The sequence below is a fragment of the Colius striatus genome, chromosome 11, assembly GCF_028858725.1.
Source record: "Colius striatus isolate bColStr4 chromosome 11, bColStr4.1.hap1, whole genome shotgun sequence".
Taxonomy (NCBI): domain Eukaryota; kingdom Metazoa; phylum Chordata; class Aves; order Coliiformes; family Coliidae; genus Colius; species Colius striatus.
In genome coordinates this window covers 12,476,368-12,502,662 of record NC_084769.1, presented here as the reverse complement: position 1 = coordinate 12,502,662, position 26,295 = coordinate 12,476,368, and the positions used below count along the sequence as shown (strand labels likewise).

The 26,295-nt window shown below is 43.4% G+C and overlaps 1 protein-coding gene across 1 annotated transcript in view; it reads left to right on the top strand.

Moving 5' to 3' along the window:
* Nucleotides 1-25,979, top strand: part of PDIA5 (protein disulfide isomerase family A member 5) — a 108,010-nt gene extending 82,031 nt beyond the window's left edge. The window contains 3 exon segments of the mRNA XM_062005154.1: nucleotides 10,793-10,863; nucleotides 19,827-19,961; nucleotides 23,456-25,979. Of these exon segments, the coding sequence (XP_061861138.1) occupies nucleotides 10,793-10,863; nucleotides 19,827-19,961; nucleotides 23,456-23,536 (287 nt within the window). The 3' untranslated portion in view covers nucleotides 23,537-25,979.
* The last annotated feature ends 316 nt before the right edge of the window (nucleotides 25,980-26,295 follow it).

Genomic DNA, 26,295 nt, shown 5'->3' with positions numbered 1-26,295 from the left:
AGTGGGTTTCACTGTGTGCAGAGTAGTGGGTGCAGACAATGTTTTGACTGTTCCTACTGACAGCCAGGAGGGCCAGTGCTTTCTCCAAGCCCTGCTAGCTTGCTTGTGGGACCCCAGCTGTCATCAAAAAGCTGTTCTTGAGCAAGCAGTAACGTTTCCTTTTCATCCCTCATGTTTTTTGAAGTAGACTGGGACAAAGTTGGTTGCACAGTTACCTCAGCCTTTGCACAGGAAGGTTTGGTGAAATGGTGCTGGGTTCAGGCTAAGGTGGGCTGCTAGAAGGGAACACAGCAATTTTTACTGACTCTGAGGATTCAACTAGTGGCTGCTGGGCCTGAGATCTGTGTCTCAGTGCTGAGCGGACCTGGGTGGCATCGTTCTGAATGAAGGATTCACAGAGGGCTACAGGAGCATAATCATGGAATGTTAGTGTTGGAAGTGACCTTTAGAGATCATCTAGACTGACTCCCCTACAGAAGCAGGTCCAACTAGGCCAGGTCACAAAGGAACGTGTCCAGGCAGGTCTTGACCCCGAAGGAAAGAGACTCCACACCCTCCCTGGGCTCCCTCACCTGAACAGTAAAATAGTCATTTCTTATGTTTAAATGGAACTTTTTGTGTTCCAGCTTCATCTCATTACCCCTTGTCTTGTTACTAGATACAACAGAAAAAAGTGATGCCCCAGCCTCCTGACACCAACCATCTATATACTTATAAATATTAATGAGATTCCGCCCCTCAGTCTCCTCTTCTCCAGACTAAACAGCCCCAGTTCCCACAGCCTTTCCTCATAAGGAAGATGCTCCAGTCCCCTGGTCGTCTTGGTGGCCCTGTGCTGGGCTCTCTCCAGCAGTTCCCTGTCCCTCTCGAGCTGAGGAGCCCAGAATTGGACACAGGACTCAAGATGAGGCCTCACCAGGGCAGAGAGGGAGAAGAACCTTCCTCAACCTGCTGGCCACACTCTTCTTGATGCATCCCAGGATGCCATTGGCCTTCTTGGCCACGAGGGCACATTGCTGGCTCATGTTTAGTTTGCTGTCAACCAGGAGTTGAGTTAATGGATCCAGATGCACAGGATGAAGCAGCAGCACAGATGAATTCAGCATCCCGCGATGGCCTTGGATGGGCTCCCACCAAGAGGTTTTCCTGTTGCTTGCAAGCACATCTTGTTAAGTTTCCATTAGGAGGCTGTATCAAAGAGCCTGAACAAAAATGTGCATGTTTGTAAATGAAGCTTAAGCTATCAAAAAAATATTAAAAACATGCTGAACAGAAAGAATCCATTTCAAGGCAAAAGCCCTCGCAGGAAGGATTTTCTGGTTGTTGACTGATGCAGAAGCAAGGTCTGGACCCCCTGATAATGAGGCTTTAAATCCTGCGTGGGCTGGCACTGCAGAATTTTGATATGTTAGCTCTGCTGCTGACTGTTTTCTCTCCTGCATTAGTGGTGCTCTTGGTTCAGGCTCTTGTGAGCAAGGTGCGTTCCTGTCGGTGTTAAATACTGCTGATACCGTGGAGCCCGTTAATGGGCTGGCTTTGATAAAGGGTGAATTTATAGAGTGGTCTCTGCAAACAGACTGGCAGAACTGCTCCCAGCCTCAGTGTTTGTGTAGAGTATTAATTAGCACCGAGAGAACAGTTTTAACTGCTCTCAACTCAGAAGCTGAGGCACTTCACAGAGCTGCGTGGAGCTGTGACAGTGGCTGTTGTGGAGCAGTGACATTAAACTCCAATTTGTCAGGGCGACCCAGCCCCTCTTGTTTTGTAAAACAGCATTTATGCCTTACATCTGTCAATAGCCTGATTCGTTACAGCTGCTGGAATTGATGTGAAGAATATTACCTCTATATAAACAGTTGAGGCTCATGAGAAGGGGAAGAGGAGGGAAGTGCAAGCTCTTGCCCTGTGAAGTTCTCCTCACAGGCACACAGCTGTGTCAGTGCAAGGTCCCATAAAGTCTATGTGGGGTACGTGAGGAGACATTAAGGACAAGTATGCCACCCACCCTTATGCACTGTCAGCAGACCCATTTCCAATAAGACAGATGCTTTTTCTGGTGATGCAACATTATAACAGGGGGCTGCTTTTGAGCCTCACTCGGCATAGGTGTCACCCAGCGGTGCCTCCCCCAGTGCTTAGACCACTGATAACTCCGAGCAGTTTATCTGCTGGTGAGCAGTTGCAACTATTGGCATGTTAGATGGCAAAAATATTTCATTTGCTCTCTAACCATGTTTGCAGTTAACCAGGGCTGATGTGGACTTAGTCACCAGCTGCATTTGTGCCACACAGGCCAGTGCCATTGTTCATCTGAAAAATCCAAGTCTACTGGAATTGACACTTAAGTTTTTCTCTGGATGTAACTGTTGCTCTTTAGCCCTTTCTGCCACTGTACAGCTTTCCATCTTAAAGCATCACTTGTTTCCAAGTGCTGTTGTGTTAATTGTAATTGCCTTCTGTAGTGGTTAAAGCTTTTCCAAGTCTTTCTCCTCTCCTCACTGTTGGGATTTGGCCTGTTCTGATGATTTACTTGCTGCTATTGTAGTTGTTCGTGTCTGAGACCGTGCTTTCCAAAGATTTGGGGTTTGTATCCCCTGTCTCTTCTGTATACCCCCAAACTGCTAACAAATAAATAGTTCAGATAGCTTGAAAAAAAAATCCTCAACAAAACTCACCAGCAGGCTGTGAAATTGGGAGCAGATTGCCTGTTGTTGTTAGAGTAGCAAGGCAAGCCATGGTTGACCTGATTCTTAACTGAAAACCTCATGACCTTTTTCAAATCAAAGGACAAATCCCCCTCCTTTCAATTACTAATGTCTCGTGTCTTGGAAATATGATTATGCTATGTGTCAGGTCATGTCATAAAATGAGCTTTGGTTCCAGATATTCAATTAAAAGGCCCTCCAATTCTCTACTGGTAGAACAAAAGCAAATTAACCTTTCAGTAACGTCTCCAAATGCCTTTCTCAAATCTGCCTGTGGATTCAATAACTTCCGTAGCTGCACGAATTGTGTTGGTTTAAGCAGTATACCCATTTTCAGCTCTTATCTGTGCAATTACTGTCCGTTGCCTGTCTTTCCTTGATGGACCAAGTAATATTCTTGTTTTAATTCTAGTTAATCACTCGGAACTGTTGAAGTGGAAACAGGCTTTGCTTTACTGTGTGGTCTATGAGCTCCCGGGTTTGCTTTGATAGCTGTGCAATGTACTGCTTTCACTGGCTTAGAATTGCAGTCATTTAGAAACCAATAACGGAGGGCAGTATCTACCCCTGTTATTTAAGCAGTGATGATTTCAAGCAGAGATGGGGAATCGGTAAGTCATTGCTTGCTCTGTGCTTTGCATGCTGAGGGCTCCATCCTGCCACGTGCTGAGGCCTCAATCGTTTTGCAGTTGAATGAATGGAGTCAGGACCTTCCAGCCCTGTTCCACATCAAGCTGGACTGCGAACCCTGAGAGTCTCTTAACTTCTTCCTGACTCCGTTTAACCTTGGGTGTAGTGACAGAGGGGGTGATCACATCTGTCTCTCTTAGGGGCAATCTGAAGCCTAATTAATTGATATTAGTTAGAGCATTTGAGATCACCCATTGAGAGGTACTAAAGGAAGCTGGGGGCTAATGGGGGGAGCAGAGTGCTTCCTCATGCCAAGGATAGAGCACAGAGAGTACAAATGCCATGATCTCACAGATCACTGAGCTTTCAGATCTCCTGGACCTCACTGTGAAAATACTGACAGTTTAAGTTGCTATATTTTGACGTGGAAATAGTCTGCAACATTAAAATGCATGCACATTTAAACTATCTCTTTGGAAAACCTCATGTAAAATATATGCACATGTCTTCATCACTTCACTTACCAGGTTTTTATTATGTACAAGATGCTAAAAGCACACGCAGAAACAACGTGGCAGGGGTTGCACAGCATTACATATGAATGGTGGGCAAAAAGCATAAGATAGTGCTTGCTGAGGTCAAAATACCTGATCTGCACTGGTGTGGAGCCATTTTAGTTGGGATACTCAGGTTAGGCTGGGCAAGGGCTGTTGTCCCTGACCAGTGGCATGCTGCAGCTCCCAGCTGCTCGGGAGATAGTGGTACAAGGGCAGCAAAAGCATATCAGCTCTGTAGCAGTTTCAGCACAGGGAGATGTGAGTCAAGGACAGACTACGGCCTGATCTGGGAGGGGGAACCACTGTGTGAAAGCCTCCTTTTGAGAAAACCATTTCCTTCCAGACTGGAAATCACTAATGATGGGGAATGGGAATTTCCTGTCTGAATTTGACTGGCTTCAGCATGCAGCAAGTTCTGGAAGTTACTTAGCCTTTGGCACCCAGCTTGAATATGTATAGATATAGTTAAACTCAAAACTAGACTGACTTTTCTCGATTTCCATCACTTCTTAATCTTTGGATTTCAGCTGTTGATGCAGTTTGCCTTGAAACACGCCATCCAGTCCTGTTATTTTTATTACGGGTCTTCTGACACTCCCTCCAGTTCAAACTCATCTTGATTTGTGGACCCAGAGCTGCAAACAGCATTTTGGAGGTGCCAGGCACAGAGGCTCTCTCCACACCTATTTAGTATTTTCATTTATAGATTCAGTGAAGTTCCATTTGACAACTCCATCGTGTTCTTTCAAAGCTATATTGCTGGTATTGTTTGGATTTCTTTTGCTTCTAATACATTTAAAGCCCCTTATGTATTTAAAACATCATTATTACCTCTGCTGACTGTAGATACTGCTTTGATGTCCATTTACTTCCTTTATCTCTTTTGTACAAATTGTTAGCTTTTGATTTATATTCATTAAAAACAGCTTCACCTTTCTTCTATGTGCTATGCTAATACAGCTTCCACTCTTCTAAGGAAACTGAATTAACCTTGTACTGTTCAGCTGTGGAAAGGTTATATCATATCATTGGGCTTTGTAGTTTCAAATTAAACAAAGCATGAAGTAACTCAAAGGGCTTTTTTCATATCTAAGCAAAAAGGTACCTGTATTTTTTTGGAAAGAGAACTTGATTTCCTTCAGGCAATCCCAAAAATGTCATGCTATTTTATTTTAAATGTAACAAGGTGACTCTTGTCCAAGAGGGTGCATCTGTTTCTTGCACTAATCTGGGGACATCTTTATCCTTTCCATCTGGTCATAGTACTTCTGTACCTTGGAAGTTTTAAGAATCTCTTAAGTTGTTCTTTTGACTGGCTATTGTCTCTGAACAATTCACTCAGTTAAATAAAAAGCAGCCCCGTCCAATTAGAAATTCTCCATGTGAATGCAATGAAGATTATGTAGATTATTCACTTGATTGTTCTGTTGCTTTGAAATCGTCTTTGCATCCTTCCTGCATCCCACAGGACCCTGCAATTATGGGAAATGTTTACAATTCTGAACGCAGGATATTATTTCTGTGGATTTATGGAATTGCTACCACAACACATGCTTGATTACTCTTAATTAGGGGCAGTGTGCTCTTGGTTTTTAAGATCAGGTTTGTGTCTTTCTTACCTTCCCCTGACAAATGAATTTATATTGTTTTTTCCTCAATCTACTTTTTGGTTTAAAAAAAAAAAAGCAGCTCACAAAGTGATTTGAGCACTTAGGAAGTTTTTTCAGATTCCCCATGCAATGTCTTTGTTTTACGTCACGTACACAAACGTTTTGTGGCATCGTGTTAGAAACCACCTCCAGCTCAACCCTGCAGTTCTTTATTTCTTCAGAGAACTCAAACAGATGTTTCACTGAGGGTAAAGTCAACTTCTGTGCTGGCCTCTCCAATACATTTCTGTGCCCAAACTAATGTTGACTCGTTGGTTCTTTCCTCAAAGACACCCAGAGAAGATGATGCACTGTGCAGTTGTTCCTGCTATCAGTAAATTCAGTCTATGGAAAATAATTTGGACTAAATACTTTCCATCACTTCATCTCCCAAGAGGCCCACTAGCTTTCATTTAAATGCCTAATTAGATGAGATTTAATGAGACTTTCTCCCCCTCCCTCAGTGATTGTGGGTCTGAATGGATCCTGCTTGCTGGTGTACTTGATTTCCCTCATCTGTTGTTCATCAACCATTCCTCTCGGATTTTTACCCACAGAAACCATATTTTTCATGTACTGGGTCAGTTAAGAACTACTTGTTTTTCAAGGTGAAGAAGTGTGGCTGTGCCTGCCATGGCTGTACTGCAGTGTACCTTCCCAGCGCCTACCCAACTGTATAGCATGAGTGGTGGAAAAAATCCCACAGAAAACACGAGGTTCATGTAAAATTTTAGATATCTAGTGCAAGGGGAACTTGGAACCTCTCTATGGCTGGTGCTGCTATATGGGTCCATGGACCAGTGGTTTAAGCAGGCAGCCCTCATCCCCCAGCAGTGGTTAGACAGAGCAGATACCACTGTGGACTGCATGGGAGGTCTCCAGAGTGCACGATTTGGAGCACAGACATGAAGACATCTGGCCAGTGCTGTAATAAAGCTGCATCGTTTGCTGATTGGGAATGGAGAATGGCCTTAACACATGCTACTGCATGTGCATTAGATGTCAAGCTCTCTTGCTTTCCTGCCAGGCGATGCAAGTGTGCTTCTGCATTAGGAAATCAAGTTAGCTTGAGGTTTGCAGAAGTGTTGAAAGGTTTTGAGTGCCAGTGCTGGGAACCTGTGGAAGGACTGGATGTTCCTGGAGGAGGTTTCTTTCAGATTTCTCAAGCCAGGCAGAGGAAATTGCTGTTCAGTTCACATCTGCTGTTAACTCTGTTGAGATCAAACTTGATAATGATGTAAAAATGAAGAAAGAAAATTGGGAAAGCAAAGCACCTGCATTAGAAGGCTCTGCTTCCAGAAGCGCTACTTCCAATGCTGCTCAATTGAAAAATCCACCTCTTATCCTTGTAGGAAGCCTGTGTGCCTACCCCAGGACCCAAATTATATTCAACTAAAATGAGATGGAATTAATCTTCCCCTTTCTTTTGTCCATAGTGACTTACTGTCCTATAAATACTACTGGGAAGGGGCAGGACCTTTTGATTCTTCACACCTTACCCATACCCTCAGATGCCACCAGTTTAATATCTTTCCACTGCGGCCTTTCTGGAAAATCCTTTGTAAGGAGCCTGCACACTTCCTGTCCTCATGTACAGTGCTCAGTACATTTCCTTTCTTTGCACTTTTAAATCTGGAAGATAGTGTTAACACTTAAAATAAATGTGTGATAGTGGGTGTGAAGAGGGAGTGGGGAGAACAAGTTTTCCGTCTGTCAAAATGAAGCCGTCAACCTCTGCTTTTATTTTTTTTTGGCATGTGTGCTTTAAATAGAATGACTGGATTGGGTGGTTTCCAAGTGTTTGCTGCATTTCTAAGTTGTAACAGATGAAGTTCTGCTATTCCATATGATGTGCTCCTTCCCACTTTTTCGGTGACTCCTTGAAACAAATTGGGAATTGAGCATAGCGTTCACATCTGTTCTGTGGATAGATGTCCAAGGCTAACAAAATCCCTAGTGGACTTGGAGTCAGCTCTGCCAAAAGCCATATGGTTGTGTTTTAGTTTTGCAAGCATGGTGCAGTAAAGAAAGGAGGTTGGGCCAAGAGAGAAGTGAGGAGAGGAGGGGGAGGGTGCTTCAGATCAGTAAATGAAGGTAACTTTGTCATTTGGTATTAGTGGGAAGATGCAAAGATCACAAAGAAGAGGAAATAAAAGCTGTGAGCATAGGTTCCTTTATCAGATGTTTCTAACGGGACAAGGGGTAATGGGATGAAGCTGGAACACAAAAAGTTCCACTTAAACATAAGAAAAAACTATTTCACTGTTCAGGTGCCCAGAGGGGTTGTGGAGTCTCCTTCTCTGGAGGTCTTCAAGACCTACCTGGACATGTTCCTATGCGACCTGATCTAGGTGAACCTGCTTCTGCAGGGGGGTTGGACTAGATGATCTCTAAAGGTCCCTTCCAACTCCTACCATTCTATGATTCTATAATTACTTGGTGCTCCTCTCCTCTGTGTGGTGTTGTTGACCACCACCTCAAGGCACATTTAGTTTTGCCTACCTTTCCCAAAATGCTGTGATAATCTAGGTAATTGGATGCTCCCTTTTGACCTTACAAGATGTGCATCTTTGCTGAGAACCATGCTCATGAGAACCATGCTTAAAGCTCTCCTCAATGCCACCTATTGAACACTATGCAGCAGCATGTGCAGTGGTGCCTTGCTGGGGTGGAAGAGATGTTGAGCAGCTGTTGATGCTTCTCTGAGCAGTTACTGGCTGAACAGCTACTTGGATTATTTTCTTACATCTGTTGACCCTGTAAAACGGCAGCTTGCATTTTTAATAGCGACTGGAATTTTCTGTGTCTGAAAGAACGTGCTTGCTGTGGTTGCATCATGTTCTGCTGGAGAGCTCTTACCTGCTGCATCTTTAGTGGGAGCTTAGAGGCTTTACCAAATGCCGTGTCCTCTGCAGATCCAGCACATGTGAGATGGGAAATACATCAGCTGTAAGGTGTTAGAAGGGAATGAGATGACAAATTCTCACGTTTCTCTGGAAATATCTTTTATTCATTGTTTGAAATCTAAATTTCAAGTTGAAGAGCAAAAGCAGAAAGAGGAACCTGAAAGGTTTAACGTTTCTAGGAGTCGTTATGTTTTAGTCTAGCAGTTGGAAGTGCTTTCCAGCAAACTGCAGCATGTGAGCATACAGACTAGAAGTGTTCTCTGTTTAGGGGTGCATGACTTTTCTCCCCTTTTCTTTTTTTTGTCTCTGTGAATCTTTTTAGATGTCACTAGTTCTGATTTCTTTGTGTAGGGCAGTGTTAACATCAACCGAGGCAGCCACTCCCCAGTGTAGGAAATCATCCTAGATGTATGAAGAGGTAGGCTGACCCAGAGGCTTTCAGTATCAGACAGGACAGGCAAGTGGTGAGAGAGAAAGTGGGTCTCCAGGGTGGGCTGATGTAAATGGGAGCAGCGTGGAACCCTAGCCTCCACCACCTTCTCTTTCTCCTCATCCTTTCTTTCTTGACCTTTTCCTTCCCAGCAAATGCCAAACAGCTCAACCAAGTTAATAGTTTGCAAGCTGTAGAGGACCTGTGCTATCTCACGCTGAAACACAGCCACCATGAGGATAGGCTACCACTACACTGCGTAGTTTGGAGCCATTGAGATGGATTTGCAGGAGTGCCTCAATTTCCCAGGAAATGTCCTCTAGACTTTTCAATATGCTTAGTTACTGCATAGACTCTCAGTGACACGTGTGTCATTGTAGTGCTTTGAAAATGCTATTCTAAAGAAGAAAATACTCTGAAATTCAGAGCGTTGCGTATAAGCAATGAAATTGCATTTTGGTGAAGAGGAAAGGGGCGTGAAGCCATTTTCTGGTGTCCATTGTTTATGCACAGGTACTGTTTTCCTGTCAGCTAGAAGAGTGAGTGCAGTTTATGAGAGGGTAGCTGCAAGCCTCCTAAGAGAGCATTTTTTCAGTACTGACTTAAAAGTAACACAACCACTTGTTTGTCATTGTAAAATACTGGTAAAGGACAGTAGCGTAAGCTGAAATTGGAGTTTGTGAGCAGCTCATCTGTGCTCAGTTCTGTTCCTATCCAGAAACAATAGCAGGCTTTGCTAGTGCTCTTGCTAGTATAATACAGGTTCAACAGAAGTCTGTCCATTCCTTTTTTTACATGCATCTGAGCAAAAAAAAGTGTCCTGAGTCTTTGCTTGCAACAATCTCTTTATGTTGTGTTTGAAAAAAGTGATTTGTTACGCCTATGCAGATACTTTCCTTTTCAAAGCCTTACCTAGTATTGCCATTCTGAGAGTAGTTCAGATTAATCCTACACAATAAACATTGCTTCTGAATTAAGAGCACTCACATCTGACCCTTAAGTCAAGAGAGCAGAAGGGGAACAAGAACGTTCCCCTTCTTCCGAAATGTTTAAGTAAGTTTAGTGCATTTTTAAGCAGGAGATGGACTGGCTTTTTGTTCAATGCTGTGGTGGTACAAAGAAGCATCAGCCCATCTCCCACACAAAGCTGTGTGGTTCTCGTCTGCCCATGGCTGTAAAACTCTTCTAGGGTTGCCCATTTGTGGTGAACAGGAGGGAGGTCTCCAGGAAGGCCAGCAGCAGTCTTCCTAACCTGGGATGGGACCTCTGCTCTCTAGAAGGGAAAGATGTGTAGCCCCTTGGATGTGCTTCTTTTCCACTGCCTTGTGTTCCTGATGGCTTGGTTCTAGCACAGGCAATTCCCAAACACTTCTAAACACCCCCAGCATTTAGAACGTTCCCAACTTCCAACCTCCTCGGGTTCATGGATGTGCTGTCTTTATTCCCTTGTCCAAACATAGCTGGTACCTGTGCCACCAGCAACAACAACCTATGTGGTAACTCCCATGAGGAGACCTAGCATCAAGGAAAAGGATCTGTCTGTGGCTGATCTTAAAATGCTCTTAAGGGACTGGCGATGGAGAAAAGCCCCCTGTACCATGGTCCCCATAAGAGATGTCACGTAACTGTTAAGTATACACTTAAACTGCTCACAGTCAGAGGAATTTTAATCACGTGCCTAAATTCTTGTGGCTGACACATGATCTACAGATGCATTGTCCAGTTCTTCCCAGAACTGGAGAACTCTCACCTAGAATTGTTTCTAATACAAATTTTCCACCGGTTCACTGTGTGTCTTGAGTTTGTCCTAATATCTTATTTACAACTCTTTGTCCCAATATCTCATTTACAACTGTTTGTCCCAATATCTCATTTACAACTGATGTTTTTTGCCGTTTTCTCCCCATACAAACAGGGTGTCCCCACTGTAAAAACGCCATTCCACATTTTACAACGGCTGCTGAAGTCTTTAAAGAAGATCGGAAGGTAACTTGCTGTTCATTATTTCTGGGGTATTTAAGAACATTTTCCACCATTGATATTTCATAGGCTTTACTTATTGATAAGGTGGTGGGTCATAGATAAAATAGCTGTTACACTAATAGAAATGTATCTGCATCTTAGGGGTTGTATCTTCTTTGGTCAAACTGAGTTACACTTCCAACCTGTTCTGTTTTCCTCCAATTGCCATCTTGTTTGTTTGCTTCTTTCTATTAAGAGTTCTTTTCTATTAATTGAAACACATTGTTCCTCATTGAAAAATTAAGAAGATTCCCCTTCAACTTGGATCAACCACTGGGGTGCATGTGGAGATGCCCCAAGCTGTGTGATAGTCCTGAAGAGCTCACTCATCTAACTACTCTTTGTTTGCATAACATCAATATATATATAAATATATTTATTGCATACATGCATATGTAAGTTGAGTGACTTGAGTCTAGGATGTTTGGCCCTTCTAGGACCCTTGTGCTTCTGCCTTGAAAAACACACCTGATGGCTGAAGCACACCAATTTCCTGGCATCAGCTGAACTGTTTTAATTGAGTGGATGCATATCTGGGATTAAAAAAACCCTAAACCACATGTCCACTGGATTAAGTAGAAATCTGCTTGTTATCTTTGAGTGAAATGCATTTCTCTCTGGTCTCCAAATTTGTCCTGACAATTGTTTTGTGTTTATCTGTGTCGTGGAAGAGATTTGGCGATTTAAGAGGGAAATTGCCCTTTACATCTTCCAAAGGAGGAGAAGTGGAGAGGGAGGTGCTGCTTTCTTCTACCTGGGATCCAGTTACAGGATGCATGAGAACAATTCAAAGCTGTGCCAGAGGAGGACATTAGACTGACATTAGGAAGCATTTCGCTACTTGAGTAGTGAGACACTGAAACTGGCTTCCTGGAGAAGTGGTTGATGCCCCAAACCTGTCAGTGTTTAAGAGGCATTTGGACAATGCCCTTAACAACATGCTTTGACTTCTGGTCAGCTCTGATTTGGTCAGGCAGTTGGACTACATGATGCTTGTTGGTCCCTTCCAACAGAAATGGTCTGTTCTGTTCCATATTCTAAATGAAGAGGTAGTTTTCTAACAGTTACACCCTTATTAATCTGCCCTACTACTGTAACAGAAGAGTTTCTGTCTTTTTCTTTTCCTTAACTCTCAGAAGGTGCATCAGGTTGACAAGAAACAACTCATTCATATATCACTGACTGCATAAAATCAGAAGTGCATCACTTTTGCCCTCTGGCAAACAGAAGATTTCAGGGTGTGCAGCTTTCAGTTCTCTTACTGCTGGAGATTTGTTTGCTCAGATGCCTTTTTGTTACTTGCTTGTTTCCAAGATCTCTGAGAAAGTATCCTTGTTTTCCCACTTTTCTGGTAGTTCCCAATGAAGCCTCTTTCCTAAACTCATTAAAATTTCAGTCAGAGGAGATGAAGCAAATGTACCAAACAATGGGAAACTTGCTTATTAGAGCCCCAGGATGTATTAATGAGCAACCTGAATCGTGGTGCAGTTTCCCGGGCACAGTGGTGGTGGTAAATGAGGGCTTGTGAAGCATCGGGTTCAGGCCACAGGTTGTGAAAGGGCTCCAGAGCAGTGATTGACGGTCGCTCCTCTTGACTTCAGTTTAAAGCTGAAGTGGGGAGGTATAAAATGTAATGAGTTGGAACAGGAGAGCCAGTAGGGAGTATTAAGGCTGGTACAGTTTCAAAGAGGTGTGTACAGTTAGGGAAAATGATGTTATTCCACCTCAGTGACTTATAAAAGTGCCAGGGATTGATTATCTGGGGAACCCTATTGTGCATAGCCATAACCTGCCAAGGTGCTTCTTGCTGCCAGTTTGTGCCCTTGTGGAAAAGAAAATAAACCTGTTAAAGACTTCAGAAGGGCACATGGCTGTTCCCACAAACAGCACTGGGCATATTCCCATGTCTCAGACTGCGCTGAGCCTTCAAACTTTGGCTAATTCATAGTTCTATAAGGTTTCAAACCTCTGTAAAATTGCTGTTAAAAAGGAAAAGGTATTCTTTCAAACACAGGGAAAGATTACTAGTTTTCATTTGTAGTCTGTAGTAATGTCTTTTATTTTTTTTCCCCCCTTGGGAAAAGTTTTTTTCACTTAAACTGAATCTTCTTTTCTATAGGGGTGGTCCTTTAATTAAACATTTAATTCTGCAGAAGCCAAAGAACAATCAAAATCATTCCAGTCTCAAATTGGTTTTAAATGGTATCTTAAAAGGTGTCCTTTGGGAGACTCAGAGTCTTTACATTGGAGTTTAGAAGATGAGCAGAGCTTGAAGCTGTTAAATACATGTCTTTGGCTCTGCAGATTTGCTGTGAGGGGGTGGTTTTGGCACAGGCCGCCCCTCCCCCAGGGCTGTGTGTAATGCTCTGTGCTGCTTCTTCATCTGCACTGCTGGAGTTGGGAGTTTCACAACGCAGTGCTCAGAACATTGGCCCCAAACGTCAGTTCTTATTGGCCACATCACTGCCAGGGGCTTCAGCAGAGATACCAAGCCTACTCGCTCGCTTGCCTGTGGCTGTTGCAGAACACAGCTCTGGGTGTGACCCATAAAGTAGTCTCACCTATGCCCATGTACCTGGAGAAATTCAGTACCTGTGGAGAAGCTGGTCCAGTGAAGCAGTTAACACACTGCTTTTAGTTACTGGGAAAGGGGGGAAAAAAAAGCCATCTGGAGAATTGTTGCCTTGGGATGCTGTGGTCTTTGCACACAGCTGCCAGGGGAAAGCCTTTGGCCTGTGTTCTACAGCTTGAGTTTTGGCAATGACCAGAGTATGTCAAAAAATGCAAATGAGAGGATTGTCACTTTGCTGAACAGATTGCAGAGCAGGAAGGCATGTTCACTCACTACTCCAGAGACTCTTGAAAGGGCACCAGCTAAATCTTAAAAAAATCTGCTTTCTGCCTTTTGGTTGATCCTAAAGTTTGACTTGAAGGAACCGATATGTGATGCTCCAGCTTGGATTTTCTGAAGGAAAGCTCTTGACTACTCAAGGCCTGTGAGTAACAAATCTCTGGAACTCCCCCTAAGGAGTTGCTTTTTGACCAGTCTTCTCCATTCTCACAGAAGACTCTTCCTGTACAAATGCACTGACCTCAATTAGCTGCTGGAACGTGTGCAGCTAATGGAATGAGTTAGGTGCCAGTGGGGAGCTGCAAGAGAGCAGTGACACTTGTGAGTTCCCAGTGTGTATTGCAAACCATGGTTCAAATCATGGAATAGTTTGGGTTGGAAGGGACCTTAAAGATCATCCAGTTCCAGCTCCCTCTGCAAGGACACCTTCCACTAGACCAGGTTCCTCCAAGCAACCTGGCCTTGAACGCTTCCAGGATGGGGCATCCACAACCTCTTTGCACAACCAAGGGAGCCCTGGCACAGGCTGGCCAGGGAGGATGTGGAGTCTCTGTCTCTGGACGTTTTAAAAACACACCTGGACATGTTTCTATGTGACCTGATTGAGGGGAACCTGCCTGAGCAGGGGGTTGGACTGGCTGTGATCTCCAGAGGTCCCTTCCAACCCTGACCATCACCCCTGTGATTCTGTAATTCTGAAGGCCTTTCACATTGAGAACAGTAGCTGAGTTGCAACAAACTTTAGCAGACCAACTCTAATTGTTGTTAGGACCCAGAATAGGTAATATAAATAGAAACCTGTGGCATAAGCAGAGAGAAGAGCACCCATCTGTCTTATTCATGGGGGCTTTTAAGGCATTTGGCAACAACAGACTGGTTTTTTTCTAATCAGATAATTGTTGTCTGGAATTGACTCTACTTTAGAAATGTTGCTTTGAAACATACTTTTCCCTGCTGCAGTTTTACTTGTATTTCTTCTTGGGTTTTTTTTAGCTTGTCATATATCATTCCTCTCCCAAATCAATATTCAGTTACTTATTCACTTCCATTTTCATAACAAAAGTCAATATTGGCTCCAGTAGAGATTTATTTCCTTGAATCAATAAACCAGTGTGTGGCAGTACATATTTTAATAGGAAAGCAACGAGGGTTACAGGGGGTATTTTTACTATATCATCATAAGGTGACTGGGAGACAAACTGTTAAAATGAGAGAGGTTTGAGAATAGAAAGGAAGAGTTACCTGGAAAGGCAAGGGATCCCACTTTCAATTTGCTGCACATCTATTTGAACCACTGGGTGTAATTGTATTCCTTACCTGCAAGATCCCTCTAGAGCAGAAGGTTGCTTCATAATTCTGTTGGAAGGGAGCTGTCATTCCTGATGTATGATTAGATGATACTGCAGGGACTATTTTCCTTATAACACTTAGGCACTTGAAAAATAAGGCATCATCCTTCTGTTACAGCTGAGGCACATGGAGATCAGATCAGTGGTCATGTTTTCAGCCCAGCTCCACTTCCACTTAAGCACCTAAATGAAAAGTTCTGGTTTTATTGCAACAGTTCAGCATTTGTGATCAGACCAATTCATCTGAACAATATGCCATGTTCTGTTTCCTTTTCTAAGAGCTCTTCAGAGCTGGGCATACGTTGCTCACATCCTAATGCCCCACAGAGTTAAGTTTGCAGCTGCAGTTAAGCTCCCACTTCTTCTTTGGTAAAACCATGAAATGGTGCTGTGGGACTTCCTTTTTCTGATATTTTCCAGCTCCAGACCTTGCTAAAGTCGTGTTAAACTGTACTACCTATGGAATGAAGGAGAAATGCCTACTAATCTGATATTATTTCTTCAAATGTTATTGTTGTGCATCATTATTATGCATACTAACCTGGTGTTATTAATTATTATAAGCTACATACCAATTGTGAGGAACTACCAGTGTCTGGTAGTTAAGAAAGCTGGATATACTCCAAGGAACTTCCTCTGGGATCTGCAGTCTCTGATTGACTGTCTTTTCATTTGATAACTATTCCATTCCTGCTACAGCTCCTGAACAGGATGGCGATAAACCTGAACGGCATTGCCTCCGGAGATGGAACTTGTATGTAATGATGTATTGTCAATATCTAAGGCAGCACAGCTGTGGGTTATGGACAATCCATAACCCCGTGGAGTTTGGTGCGTGTGTTGCAGATACAGCACTTTGGGGGTTTTTCTTCCTGAAATGTTTTTGCAGTGGATTTTTCCCCTCTGGTTAGAGAAGTTAGGAAAGAAATTAAACTTTATCCCTAACAATCGAAATCTCCATCAAATCAATGTTGGCTTTTGAAAGCTGCTACGCTGGGTTTTATCCTTAATGGCCATAGGTGTATACAACACACCTCTAAGTCTCAGACAAGCGTTAGGAGAGTTTCTTGCTCTCACAGATTTTTACAGGGTTTTTTTTAACTGTTGATGAGAGGGATTTCATGAGAGGTGATGCCAAGTGACTTGGCTCCTAGATAAATATCAGGGCTGCCTTATGCTTAATCTGTCTGAAATTTCTGGTTGAATAAAGTTAGTGTTTCTCCAAAGCAAAGCAGCCAGGCCTTGCTGACCTGTGCTTTCCAGTGAACTTCCATGCAGCTTCTTGCTGGTGGTTGAGTATAAAGATCATTTCCGAGAAGAATGTCCTCCACAAGTCTTTAACCACGTTTTGGTAGGGATTTTTTGAGTGTTGGCTTTTCCTGACTCAGTTTCCTTCTTCAATGATGCAGAAAAACTTGATTGTTACTGAGAAGATAGAGAGTAAGAGGAAAACCTTCCAACAGTGTATCTGCTCGCTTGAGCCAGGACTTGCAAAGCCTGTTTTTCTGTGGGCTGCATCTTTTTATGCGCAGTTTTTCGGTATAGTCATGAAGTAATTCACCATAACTGAAAACTACTGTGGGAAGCTACCAGGAATGAAGCTGAATATTCATGGCCAATGCAAACATAAACAGACTGAAGCCAAGGGCATCGGTGCTGCTTTCTGGAACTCTTGTCCATCTGAAGTTGATGGAGTTGAGATTGGAATCAGTCCTCCATCCAGAAGTGGAGTTTGGAAGAGTTTTTCAGCATCGCTTTTCTCTTCTTGCAGTGAACTCTGTTTGATCTTCTGCTGTGAGACAGGCAAGACAATTAAGACAGTGATGCTATGGTAATGAGAGCATGGAGATCGTAGCAACCTCTATATTTAGGCCGCCTTAACATTTCTACTCTAAAGTAATCACTCAAGCTCTCCTAAGTACTCTTACTCAGCTACTGTTGGCAGCAGGCATTTGAAATGCAGCCTCAGATACAGTCTTGGGATTTAAACGTCTCTCTATGAAATTTTGCACAGGTCTGTGTGAGTTACAGGGCTTTGAAAATTGCCATTCCTTGTCTCTCACTGGCTGCAAAAAAATAACCAAATGGGAATGTGTGTTCTGAAGAGCTGGACTCAAAGTGACGTTAGCAGGAGCAGCAGTGAGTCCGTGGGGCTGAGTGGGAGCTTCCATCAAGAGCAGTTTGGAGAGTGACAGCCCCATGGTTGTGTCCTCCAAAGGCTCCTCCAGATGTACCTGTCCCTGGCCATTGAACCTGTTGGGTTTGGCTGTAGCATTAGGCTGATGTGACTGTTGTGGACAGACTTAGACCGAGATCTTTGTGTGTTACTTCAGTGCACAACAAATGCACAGATGGACTAGCTTAGATCTCCATGTGCTCTAAGGAGAGCTGTATCTCAAGCATTTCTTTCAGAAGCCATCAGCTGTTTTGAGACAACAAAGAAAGATGTGTTGAACAAGGTAAACAGTGACTTACAGCATCACATTCCTCCCCTGCATCCTCTCCTCGCTGGGAGCTGTTCTCACAAAAGCCTTTTTTGTAAATTAAATGGGGGTCTTTGCTCCAACCAGAGCCAGTCTAGATGTTTCCAGAGAGGTACAGATACAGAAGGCTTGTCTTCCTCCCAGTGTAGTGAAACATAATTTTCTCAATCTTCAAGATACTGTCTAAGAACAGTTGTGTCATCAGTCACAACAGTGTTGTGCCTCAGACCAGCTACTAAGATCTGGATGAATGCATATGTACCTTCCCCAGTTTTCTGGTTGCAATCTCTCCCTCGGTGATATTTAGAGCAGTGAAGGGAAAAAAAAAGGATTTTATTTCTTCTTCCTGTTCTCAGGGAACCAGGACTTCCAGTATTCTTTCTGCATCAGTACTGTGACATGATGTAAATGTTTGCCTCCATTGGAAGCTTTCCTTTATGCCGAAGCAGCCAACAGGGCTCTGAATTTTGGCTGGCTGCTAAGGTCAGGAAGGCATAAATACTTAGATGGAACTCTTTTGCTGTGTAGTATTCTTAACCTTTCATTTTAACTGGCCCTGAAGGAGTAGGAGTCTTTCTGTTTACAAAAACAGGAGGAAAAAAAAGAAGTGTGACCATACGTGTTTTTAACAGCTCTCAAGAGTCCTGTTTCTGTAATAGCTTATTAATGTTTAAAATAGGAAAACAGAAACCAAATATTTAAAGTGAAGACACTGCTCACTTTATATAGTGCTTTCCATCTGAAGAGAGACCCAAGCGAGATCTTACTGAGGCAGTGTCTTGTCAGGCTTTCAAAGCCAAAACAAAACAAGCAAATTGACTGCCGATCTCTTTAATTACTGCTAGGATAATGAGATCAGGTTTTCTCGGTTTTGACAGTGTCACCATGAAACTGGAGGGCATTGTGGAATGTTAAGTGATCTTTTAATTATGGAAGAACAGTTCAACTGCAACCCTAAAGTCATGCAAGCAAAAGGTATTTGGATCAGATTGTTTGAAGGAGGCTGGTGGAGCGGAAATTTCAAGTTAAGATGTGTCTGCTTCGAAATTAGCACTTGATACATTGTAAACCCACAGTTGTAAATAATTGTTCCTCTAATTTGTTTGGCTGTAGCTGGTACTGAGACCTGCCTGCCCGCCTTTCAGCAGGGCACAGAGCGGGGCTGCAGGAGCTGCCACTCGCGGGAATAGTCAGCGTGGAATCACAGCAGAGGGCTGTAGAAGCCAAGGAATTGCGTTTGGTTTCAACATCAGAAATGTTAAGTGCAGCCCCCCCTCAGTACTTCACAGCCTCAGGTTTCGAATGTCAGATGCTCTAACCTAAGGTTAGCCTAGGGCTGCAAGGTTGCACTTCCCCGCTCGGGACAGAGGGTGTTGCTCTGCTGCCAATGGGCTGAGAGCACGGCAGGCTGTTTCCTCCTCGGGCTCTGTTTGTGTGACAGGAGCATCTCGAAGTTTCAGAAGGAAATAAAGCCGACTTTGCTAATGGCTGCATGTAACATACAGTCCCCACTTCAAAGGACAGACTGAAAAAAGACAGGAAAGGAAATATAAACCTGGGCTGATGTTGCAAGCGAGCAGCCTCCTCTGTGTGCATTACTTGGTAGGCAATGCTCTAACCTCTCACCCATCCCTGTTTGACCTTGAGAGAGCTGAATGGAGTTTACAAAAGCTATTTGGGGTAATCTTTGAGGTCCTTTCCAACCCTTCAGATTCTGTGACTCTGATTCTGTATGAAAGTCATAAGTCTATTCATAGCCTGCATAGTGACCAGCCCTGTTTGTCCAAGAACAGAAGAGGTAACTTTTCCAAGCATTAGCTGTGCCATGGGAAGGAGGTTGTGTCAGGTGGGTTGTTACCCTTACCAAAGTCACCCTGTCACTGTTTGTCACTTAAAACCAAAGTGCAAGAAAATACTGCAGCATGACAGAGCTATGACTGCTTTGCTTGAGTTTGGTTTCACTGGAACAGCCTCTGGGTTTCCCATTTGGAGTCAAAGGTAGGCCAAGTGCTGTGCCATCAGTGCAGCATTTCCCCAGGAGCAAGCAGCCTTCTGCCCATCTATTCCTGTGGCTTGACCTGATGACCATCCTCTGATCTTCCTCCACAGCTGAGGCGTTGCAAAAGCCGGTGTGTTTTGGCAGAAGATTTGGATCTCTCCTAGTGTTAAGTCTAAGCTGCAGCAGCATGTTCATGGAGTCGTGCTTTGTCTTCTCCTGCCTCACGCTGATCTCTTGCGTTTCAGATTGCCTACGCTGCAGTGGACTGTGCCAAAGAACAGAATCACGACCTGTGTAAGCAGGAGGGAGTCGATGGCTACCCCACCTTCAACTATTACAACTATGGGAAATTTGTGGAGAAGTATACTGGAGAAAGAGGGGTAAGTGAAAGCAAAAGCCATCACCTGCCATGGGGAGCAAGGTCTCCTCTGCCTGTGCTGCCTTGAAAAGGACCACTGCAGGGTAAATTTTTCGCCTGCTGAGGGGCTGTTTCACTGCTGCTGTTTCTGTCTTATGGGGATGAATCATTGTGTACCACACCCCTGTACATCCCTGCATTAGGAACACACTTGGCTTATTTTAGGAACGTGACAAGAGGAAAAAGGAGTAGTTTTAGTATGGTTTTGTTGGATGTTTTATGCTTTAAGCTGGTCTGCCAATGAATTTGGAGTGAAAGTGAAGGGTTTATTGCATGGGCTGCTGCGAGGTGCAGAAATGCCAGAAAATACAGGAGTTAGTCCTGTCAGTGCTGGATCTCGATGGTGCAGGTACTGCAAACGTGATACGGGTCCACCAGACTGCAAATGGGGCCAGACCATTGGTTTTATAGCAGGGACATAGCTGTGCTTTGGAGACTGGGGGAAACCAAGTGTCTCATTCTCCCTGAGATATCTCCCTGATACCTGTTGGGCTGAAGTTTTGTTCTTTTGTCCTTCTGTGGTCAGCTAATTAAATGCCATGAGTACAAGGGGCAGAAACAGCATAATGCAATGCCATGGTTGTAAAGTGCCTGAAAATGAAGAAGCAATACAATTATTTGTGTGTGTTCTTTGTCATAACTTCCTAGAGTGAGGTTGCTCCTCAGCCCAGAGAAGTTGGAGTCTGCAAGAAAAACATGAGCTCTTCAAACCATCCAGTGATTTTTGGTAAAAGAGCCTTGCCTGAAAGTTAGTGCTGCTATTACAGCTCACCAAATTACACAGAAGCATGTAGAAGCCAAATTCTGAGGTTGTCAGTCAGGATCTTAAGGAAGTCTTCATGGTGATCCACCTCCCAGTTTGACCTGCAGCATTAGGACCCACCCAGTAATTCCCATTTTATGGAGCTGGTCCAGCTGCTGTTGTCAGTACTGTGTGAAGTTCTGATTGTGGATCTTTTCTTAGAAGTAAAGATGGGTGCAGTAGCCAACAATTAAGGAAAGTTTTAGACACGGTTTTTGTATTCCTAACCCATACTTACAGAAGTGATGTGTGGAAAGAAGGATTGGCAGTGGCTGATAAAAAAGAGTTTAGCAAGACAGGAGCACCCTGAGGCCACAGCAGTTGGGAGATGATTATCCCTATGCTGGAAAGTGGCCTGACTAATCCTCTCTATGCAGCCAGCACTTTCTTGGGTAGAATTAAATTACCCAACAGGAACTTTGCAATCTCTCTGCTCCTGGCAACTGTGTCCCTCCTCCACCTCTTCTGGGACCTATGGTCTTCTGCTTGTGCAGCATCAAATTAGGTTTTATTATCTCCTATGGTGGTATTGCTGGAGGCAGTGCTTTAGCACAGTGCCCTCCGTGGAGTTTCCAGGTCTGTCCACAAGTCTGTGTCAGTAACAAGGGATTGTACTCTTAAAGACTTCTTATCAGCATGATACTTTTTGAACCACCTTGTCCAGCTACCTCCCACTTTGCAAAAGAGATTTCAGGAGAGTGTAGTGGGAGCCAGGGGACTTGTTTTCTGTTCCCAGTTCTGGCACTAAAGTAGATGTCCCTGAGCATCCAAATAATCTGAAATCATAGTTGTTGAAATTTAGTGATTTAGTGCATCTAGGCATCCAGGCTTGAAATTGTCTGACAATCGGAATCATTGGAAAAGACCTTTAAGGTCTTTTGGATGAGTGGACAGTGAGGTGGATGGAGAGCTGGCTGAATGACAGAGCCCAGAGGGTGGTAATCAATGGCACAGAGTCAAGTTGGAGGCCTGTGGCCAGTGGAGTTCCACAGGGATGGGTTCTGGGGCCAATCTTGTTCAACATCTTCATCAATGACCTGGATGAGGGGACAGAGTGTACCCTCAGCAAATTCACTGATGACACCAAACTGGGAGGACTGGCTGATTCCCCAGAGGCTGTGCTGCCATTCAGCGGGATCTGGAGCGGCTTGAGAGTTGGGCAGAGAGGAACCTCATGAGGTTCAATAAGGACAAGTGCAGAGTCCTCCATCTGGGGAGGAACAACCCCATGCACCAGTACAGGCTGGGGATTGACCTGCTGAAGAGCAGCTCTGCAGAGAGAGACCTGGGAGTCCTGATTGATAATAAACTAACCATGAGCCAGCAATGTGCCCTCGTGGCCAAGAAGGCCAATGGCATCCTGGGATGTATCAAGAAGAGTGTGGCCAGCAGGTCAAGGGAGGTTCTTCTCCCGCTCTACTCTGCCCTGGTGAGGCCTCATCTGGAGTCCTGTGTCCAGTTCTGGGCTACTCAGCTCAAGAGGGACAGAGAACTGCTGGAGAGAGTCCAGCACAGGGCCACCAAGATGATCAGGGGACTGGAGCATCTTTCGTACTAGGAAGGGCTGCAGGAACTGGGGCTGTTTAGTCTGGAGAATACTGAGGAGAGATCTTATTAACATTTATAAATACCTAAAGGGTGGGTGTCAGGAGGTTGGGACATCCCTTTTTTCTGTTGTATCTAACAACAGGACAAGGGGTAATGGGATGAAGCTGGAATACAAAAAGTTCCACTTAAACATAAGAAAAAACTATTTCACTGTGAGGTGAGGGAGCCCTGGCACAGGCTGCCCAGAGGGGTTGTGGAGGCTCCTTCCTTGGAGGTCTTCAAGACCCACCTGGACATGTTCCTATGTGACCTGATCTAGGTGACCCTGCTTCTGCAGAGGATTTGGACTAGATGATCTCTAAAAGTCCCTTCCAACCCTTACCATTCTAAGGTCATCTAGTCAAGCCACTCACCTCACGCTGCCAAGCCCATCACTAAAGCATGTCCCTCAGCACCTCAGCTCCATGGTATTGCAATATCTCCAGGGATGGGGACTCCACCATCTCCAAGGGCAGCCTGGGACCAGGTCTCAACAAGCCTCTCATTGAAAAAGTTCTTCCCAGTCTCTGATCTAAACTTGAGCCCATTTCCTCTTGTCTTACTTTTGATAGTAACTTGAAAAAATGTGATTCCCATCGTCTGAATGGGTGGAAAAGGAGGAAGATCATGAGCAAAACTGTTAAAAGATGAGTAGCCAGCAGCAAATATGTGCCTAGCCAACAGATGATCCAGTAACTCCTTTCAAAATGACACAAGTAGCACACAAAAGTAGCATGAAAATGCCTTTTTGTCAAAAAATGCTCAAAGACATCAATGGCATTTCTAGGAAGAGATTTAACTTTGTCCTGTGAGTTTGACAACCTTTTTCTCCTGTGTCACATCTCTTCAGGCTTTGACATGTGGCATCTGTGTGGGTATTTTCCCCTTGCATTGCAGTGGAGCAGCATTGGACCAGAGCAGTGCATGATGAGGCAATGCAGAAGCAGTTAACTGTTCCTTAGGTTATATTCTGCTGTGGGATACAGAAGCTAAAAGTGTACTTGATGTGTTGGTTTGGTTGGATTGTGAAGTTAAAACCTTTTTTTTCTCTTTTTCTTCAAAACCAGGAGTCTGGATTCACTGTTTTCATGCGAACCCTGAGAGAAAGAGACCATGAAAGAGTAGGAAAGAAGAAGGATGAGTTGTAGTCCCTGCCTCAAAAGAAGCTTTCCGCTGCACTGTGAACGGTTCCAGGTCTTTTTGTTACTGCACCTGAGACTTCACATATTCTCAAGACAGACTTTTTTTTTATAAACAGCCATGGCCATTTTGTACAATTTTGAAATAAAGTGAAACCACTTGATTTTTAAAAGGAAAACAAATTAGAATGTTGCCATATTGTTTGGAAGAAAACCCAGCATATTTTCTCTGACCTTGTGAGACGATGCCCTCTGACACTCCTATGCAATATTTTTGTAGTCTGTAGCGTGTCTGTAGGTGATGTTGTTTGATGGGGTGAATTTCTTTTTTACAGCTGTTGCAGTACATGTGAAACACAAATGGGAGGGGATGCAGGTTTGGGGTTTTGTTTGTTGTTCTTTTGTTTTTAAATGGTGAAGGAAAATGTAAGTACTTGTAAGACAGATTTATCCAAATGCAGTTTTACATTCTTGTGAAATGGTTACATGTGCTTCAGCAAGATTTAGGGGACATTTTAAGGTGCTCAGGGATAAATAAGGTATCTGACTTAATGAAGACATTAACATGAACCAGTCCAGATCTGTTGATTTCATTTCAGTCTCTCTGGTCTTTAAATCAGAAGTGTTTACATACCTTTATAGAATGTATTAAGAGTGAATTAAGCCAGGTATCAAAAATCAGCAGAGTATGGGTAAAATTAAACTAATACCCCCTGTTTTGGTATCAATGTTGTCAAATGCATCTGTAAGTTACAGCAGAGGTTATTATCTTCTTGGGGTATACAGTTACCCTTATAGGGTATATAGTCTCCCTTCCAATTACGATTGGGCTGTATCAAGTATGTGTTGGAAAGTGTTACGTTCAACTGTTTTGATAAAGGCATAATACCTTTGACGATGCAGTAATCATGTGTATTCCAGAACTTTGACCTTCACTTGCATGTGGGTTCTTTCTCTTGTTGCCCTTTAAGGGGTTGCAGAAACAACCTCTGACACTACAGCATTTGAAATGTTTTTACATCCTCGATGCTTTAGAAAAACCCAAAAGATGATCTGGAGGTACTTATGTCTTCACAGGAGGGGAGAGGGAGGGACAGGATGTTGTGAATCACTTAGAACTAAAAATAAACTAAAAGACAAGTACTTTTATGGTTCCTGAGCCTCGTTGAGCCCCTTCCCCGCTGGGTGACTGATGGCCAGTTGCTGGGGATGGTTTGGGAGGAGCAGAAGGTGAGTGGCATCTTACTTCCTTTCTCAGTATGTTTTTTTTCTCCTCCTTCTCTCTCTTCTAATTAATGGCCCTGGACAACTGACATTCCTTAGGCTGCTGAAGCCATTAGTGAGTAAGCTGGAATACCAGTAGCCTGATTGGCCTTGTATGGTAGCCAGCTTGTTAACCGTGACATCAGTTTGAATGGTGATGGAGCTGTGCCAAGTATCTTCTCTTATTAAGCACCTGCTGAGTGTCTTCACTCAAAAATCATCTGCCTGGTAGTACATAATATCCCAGTGTGAAAGTAGCTTAATTTATTAACTTTCTTACTGTGTTTTGTTTTTTCTTCCTGTTAGCATAGTTACTTCATGTTGAGTTTAGTGTGTTTGCATAAGATCATGGTAAGTCTTTCAAGCTATTCTCACCTTAGTAGCAAGCTTTCTGCCCTGTGTTTAGGTCATTATATATTGATGTCATCTGATTTGAAACAGGAATCCCTTTGCTTACCAGCAAACTACTAAGGTTGATCAGTCCAGAATTTACAGCATTTTTTAGATCCCAGAGTCAAAGCAGCTGGCATGAAAGAAATACTGTCTCCAGAAACACTTGAGCATTTCTGTGCATAGGCTGTGCCTATGTTGGTGCTAATTGCTGGGAAATGTGGGCTTCCTCAAAAAAAACAGGAAAGAAAATAATCATAGCTTGCCAATGGTGACATCACTTGTCAGGATCATTCAGAATTATAGGCTTCAGTAAATGTTTAGGATAGGACAATTGCACTCTGTGCTGCAGACCAGTAATTCCTTACAGCTGGTTACACCATAATAAAATGAAAATGAAGGATTCTCGTTTTTCCCTTCAGTCTTTTGTCAGTTACTCCTTAGATTTGGGTATTCAGGTTTGGTTTTTTTTCTTGGCTAATCATGTGTTAATGCACAAATATAAAATATTGGAGAATAATTTACCTTCTGTCTCAGGGTCATGACTCATCTGGTTCATAGTATGAATGGGTTTTGAAAAAATACCGTTTTGAACACCATAAACAATTACATCAAATGGCTGACAGAAGCCTTAGTTACTGTGAACTAGAGTGTACCAGGAGCTAGGAGCTCTGCTTCTAAGCCTTTTTAATTAGTAGGCCATGTCTGGATCTCAATTACACTGTTGTAATTCTGTTGCCTCCAGTGAAGCAAAAATTGGTGTTTATATTTGCTAGTGAAGTCAGTTTATGTTTATATTTGTGTCAGTCAAGTTGAACTTGAGATACCTTTCCATTTTTTTTCTACAAACTGTGAATGAAAAGTATCCTCTATATGTAAGAGCTCTTATTTTGTGTAATTAAACAGTTGGTCATTTCACACATTGAGACTTTCCAGCCTGTTGTGGTAGATGCATAACCCAGGAGTTGGTAACCACATCAGAATTTCTGCTTAAAAGTGAGCTGGGCTTTCAAATCATGAATCACTTATCAGCAAAAAACTTAACTGCTGATAACAAATGGTTTGCAGTGAGTCAGAGATTCTGCTCTTGCAATTCAGGCATTTGTGTCTTTCAG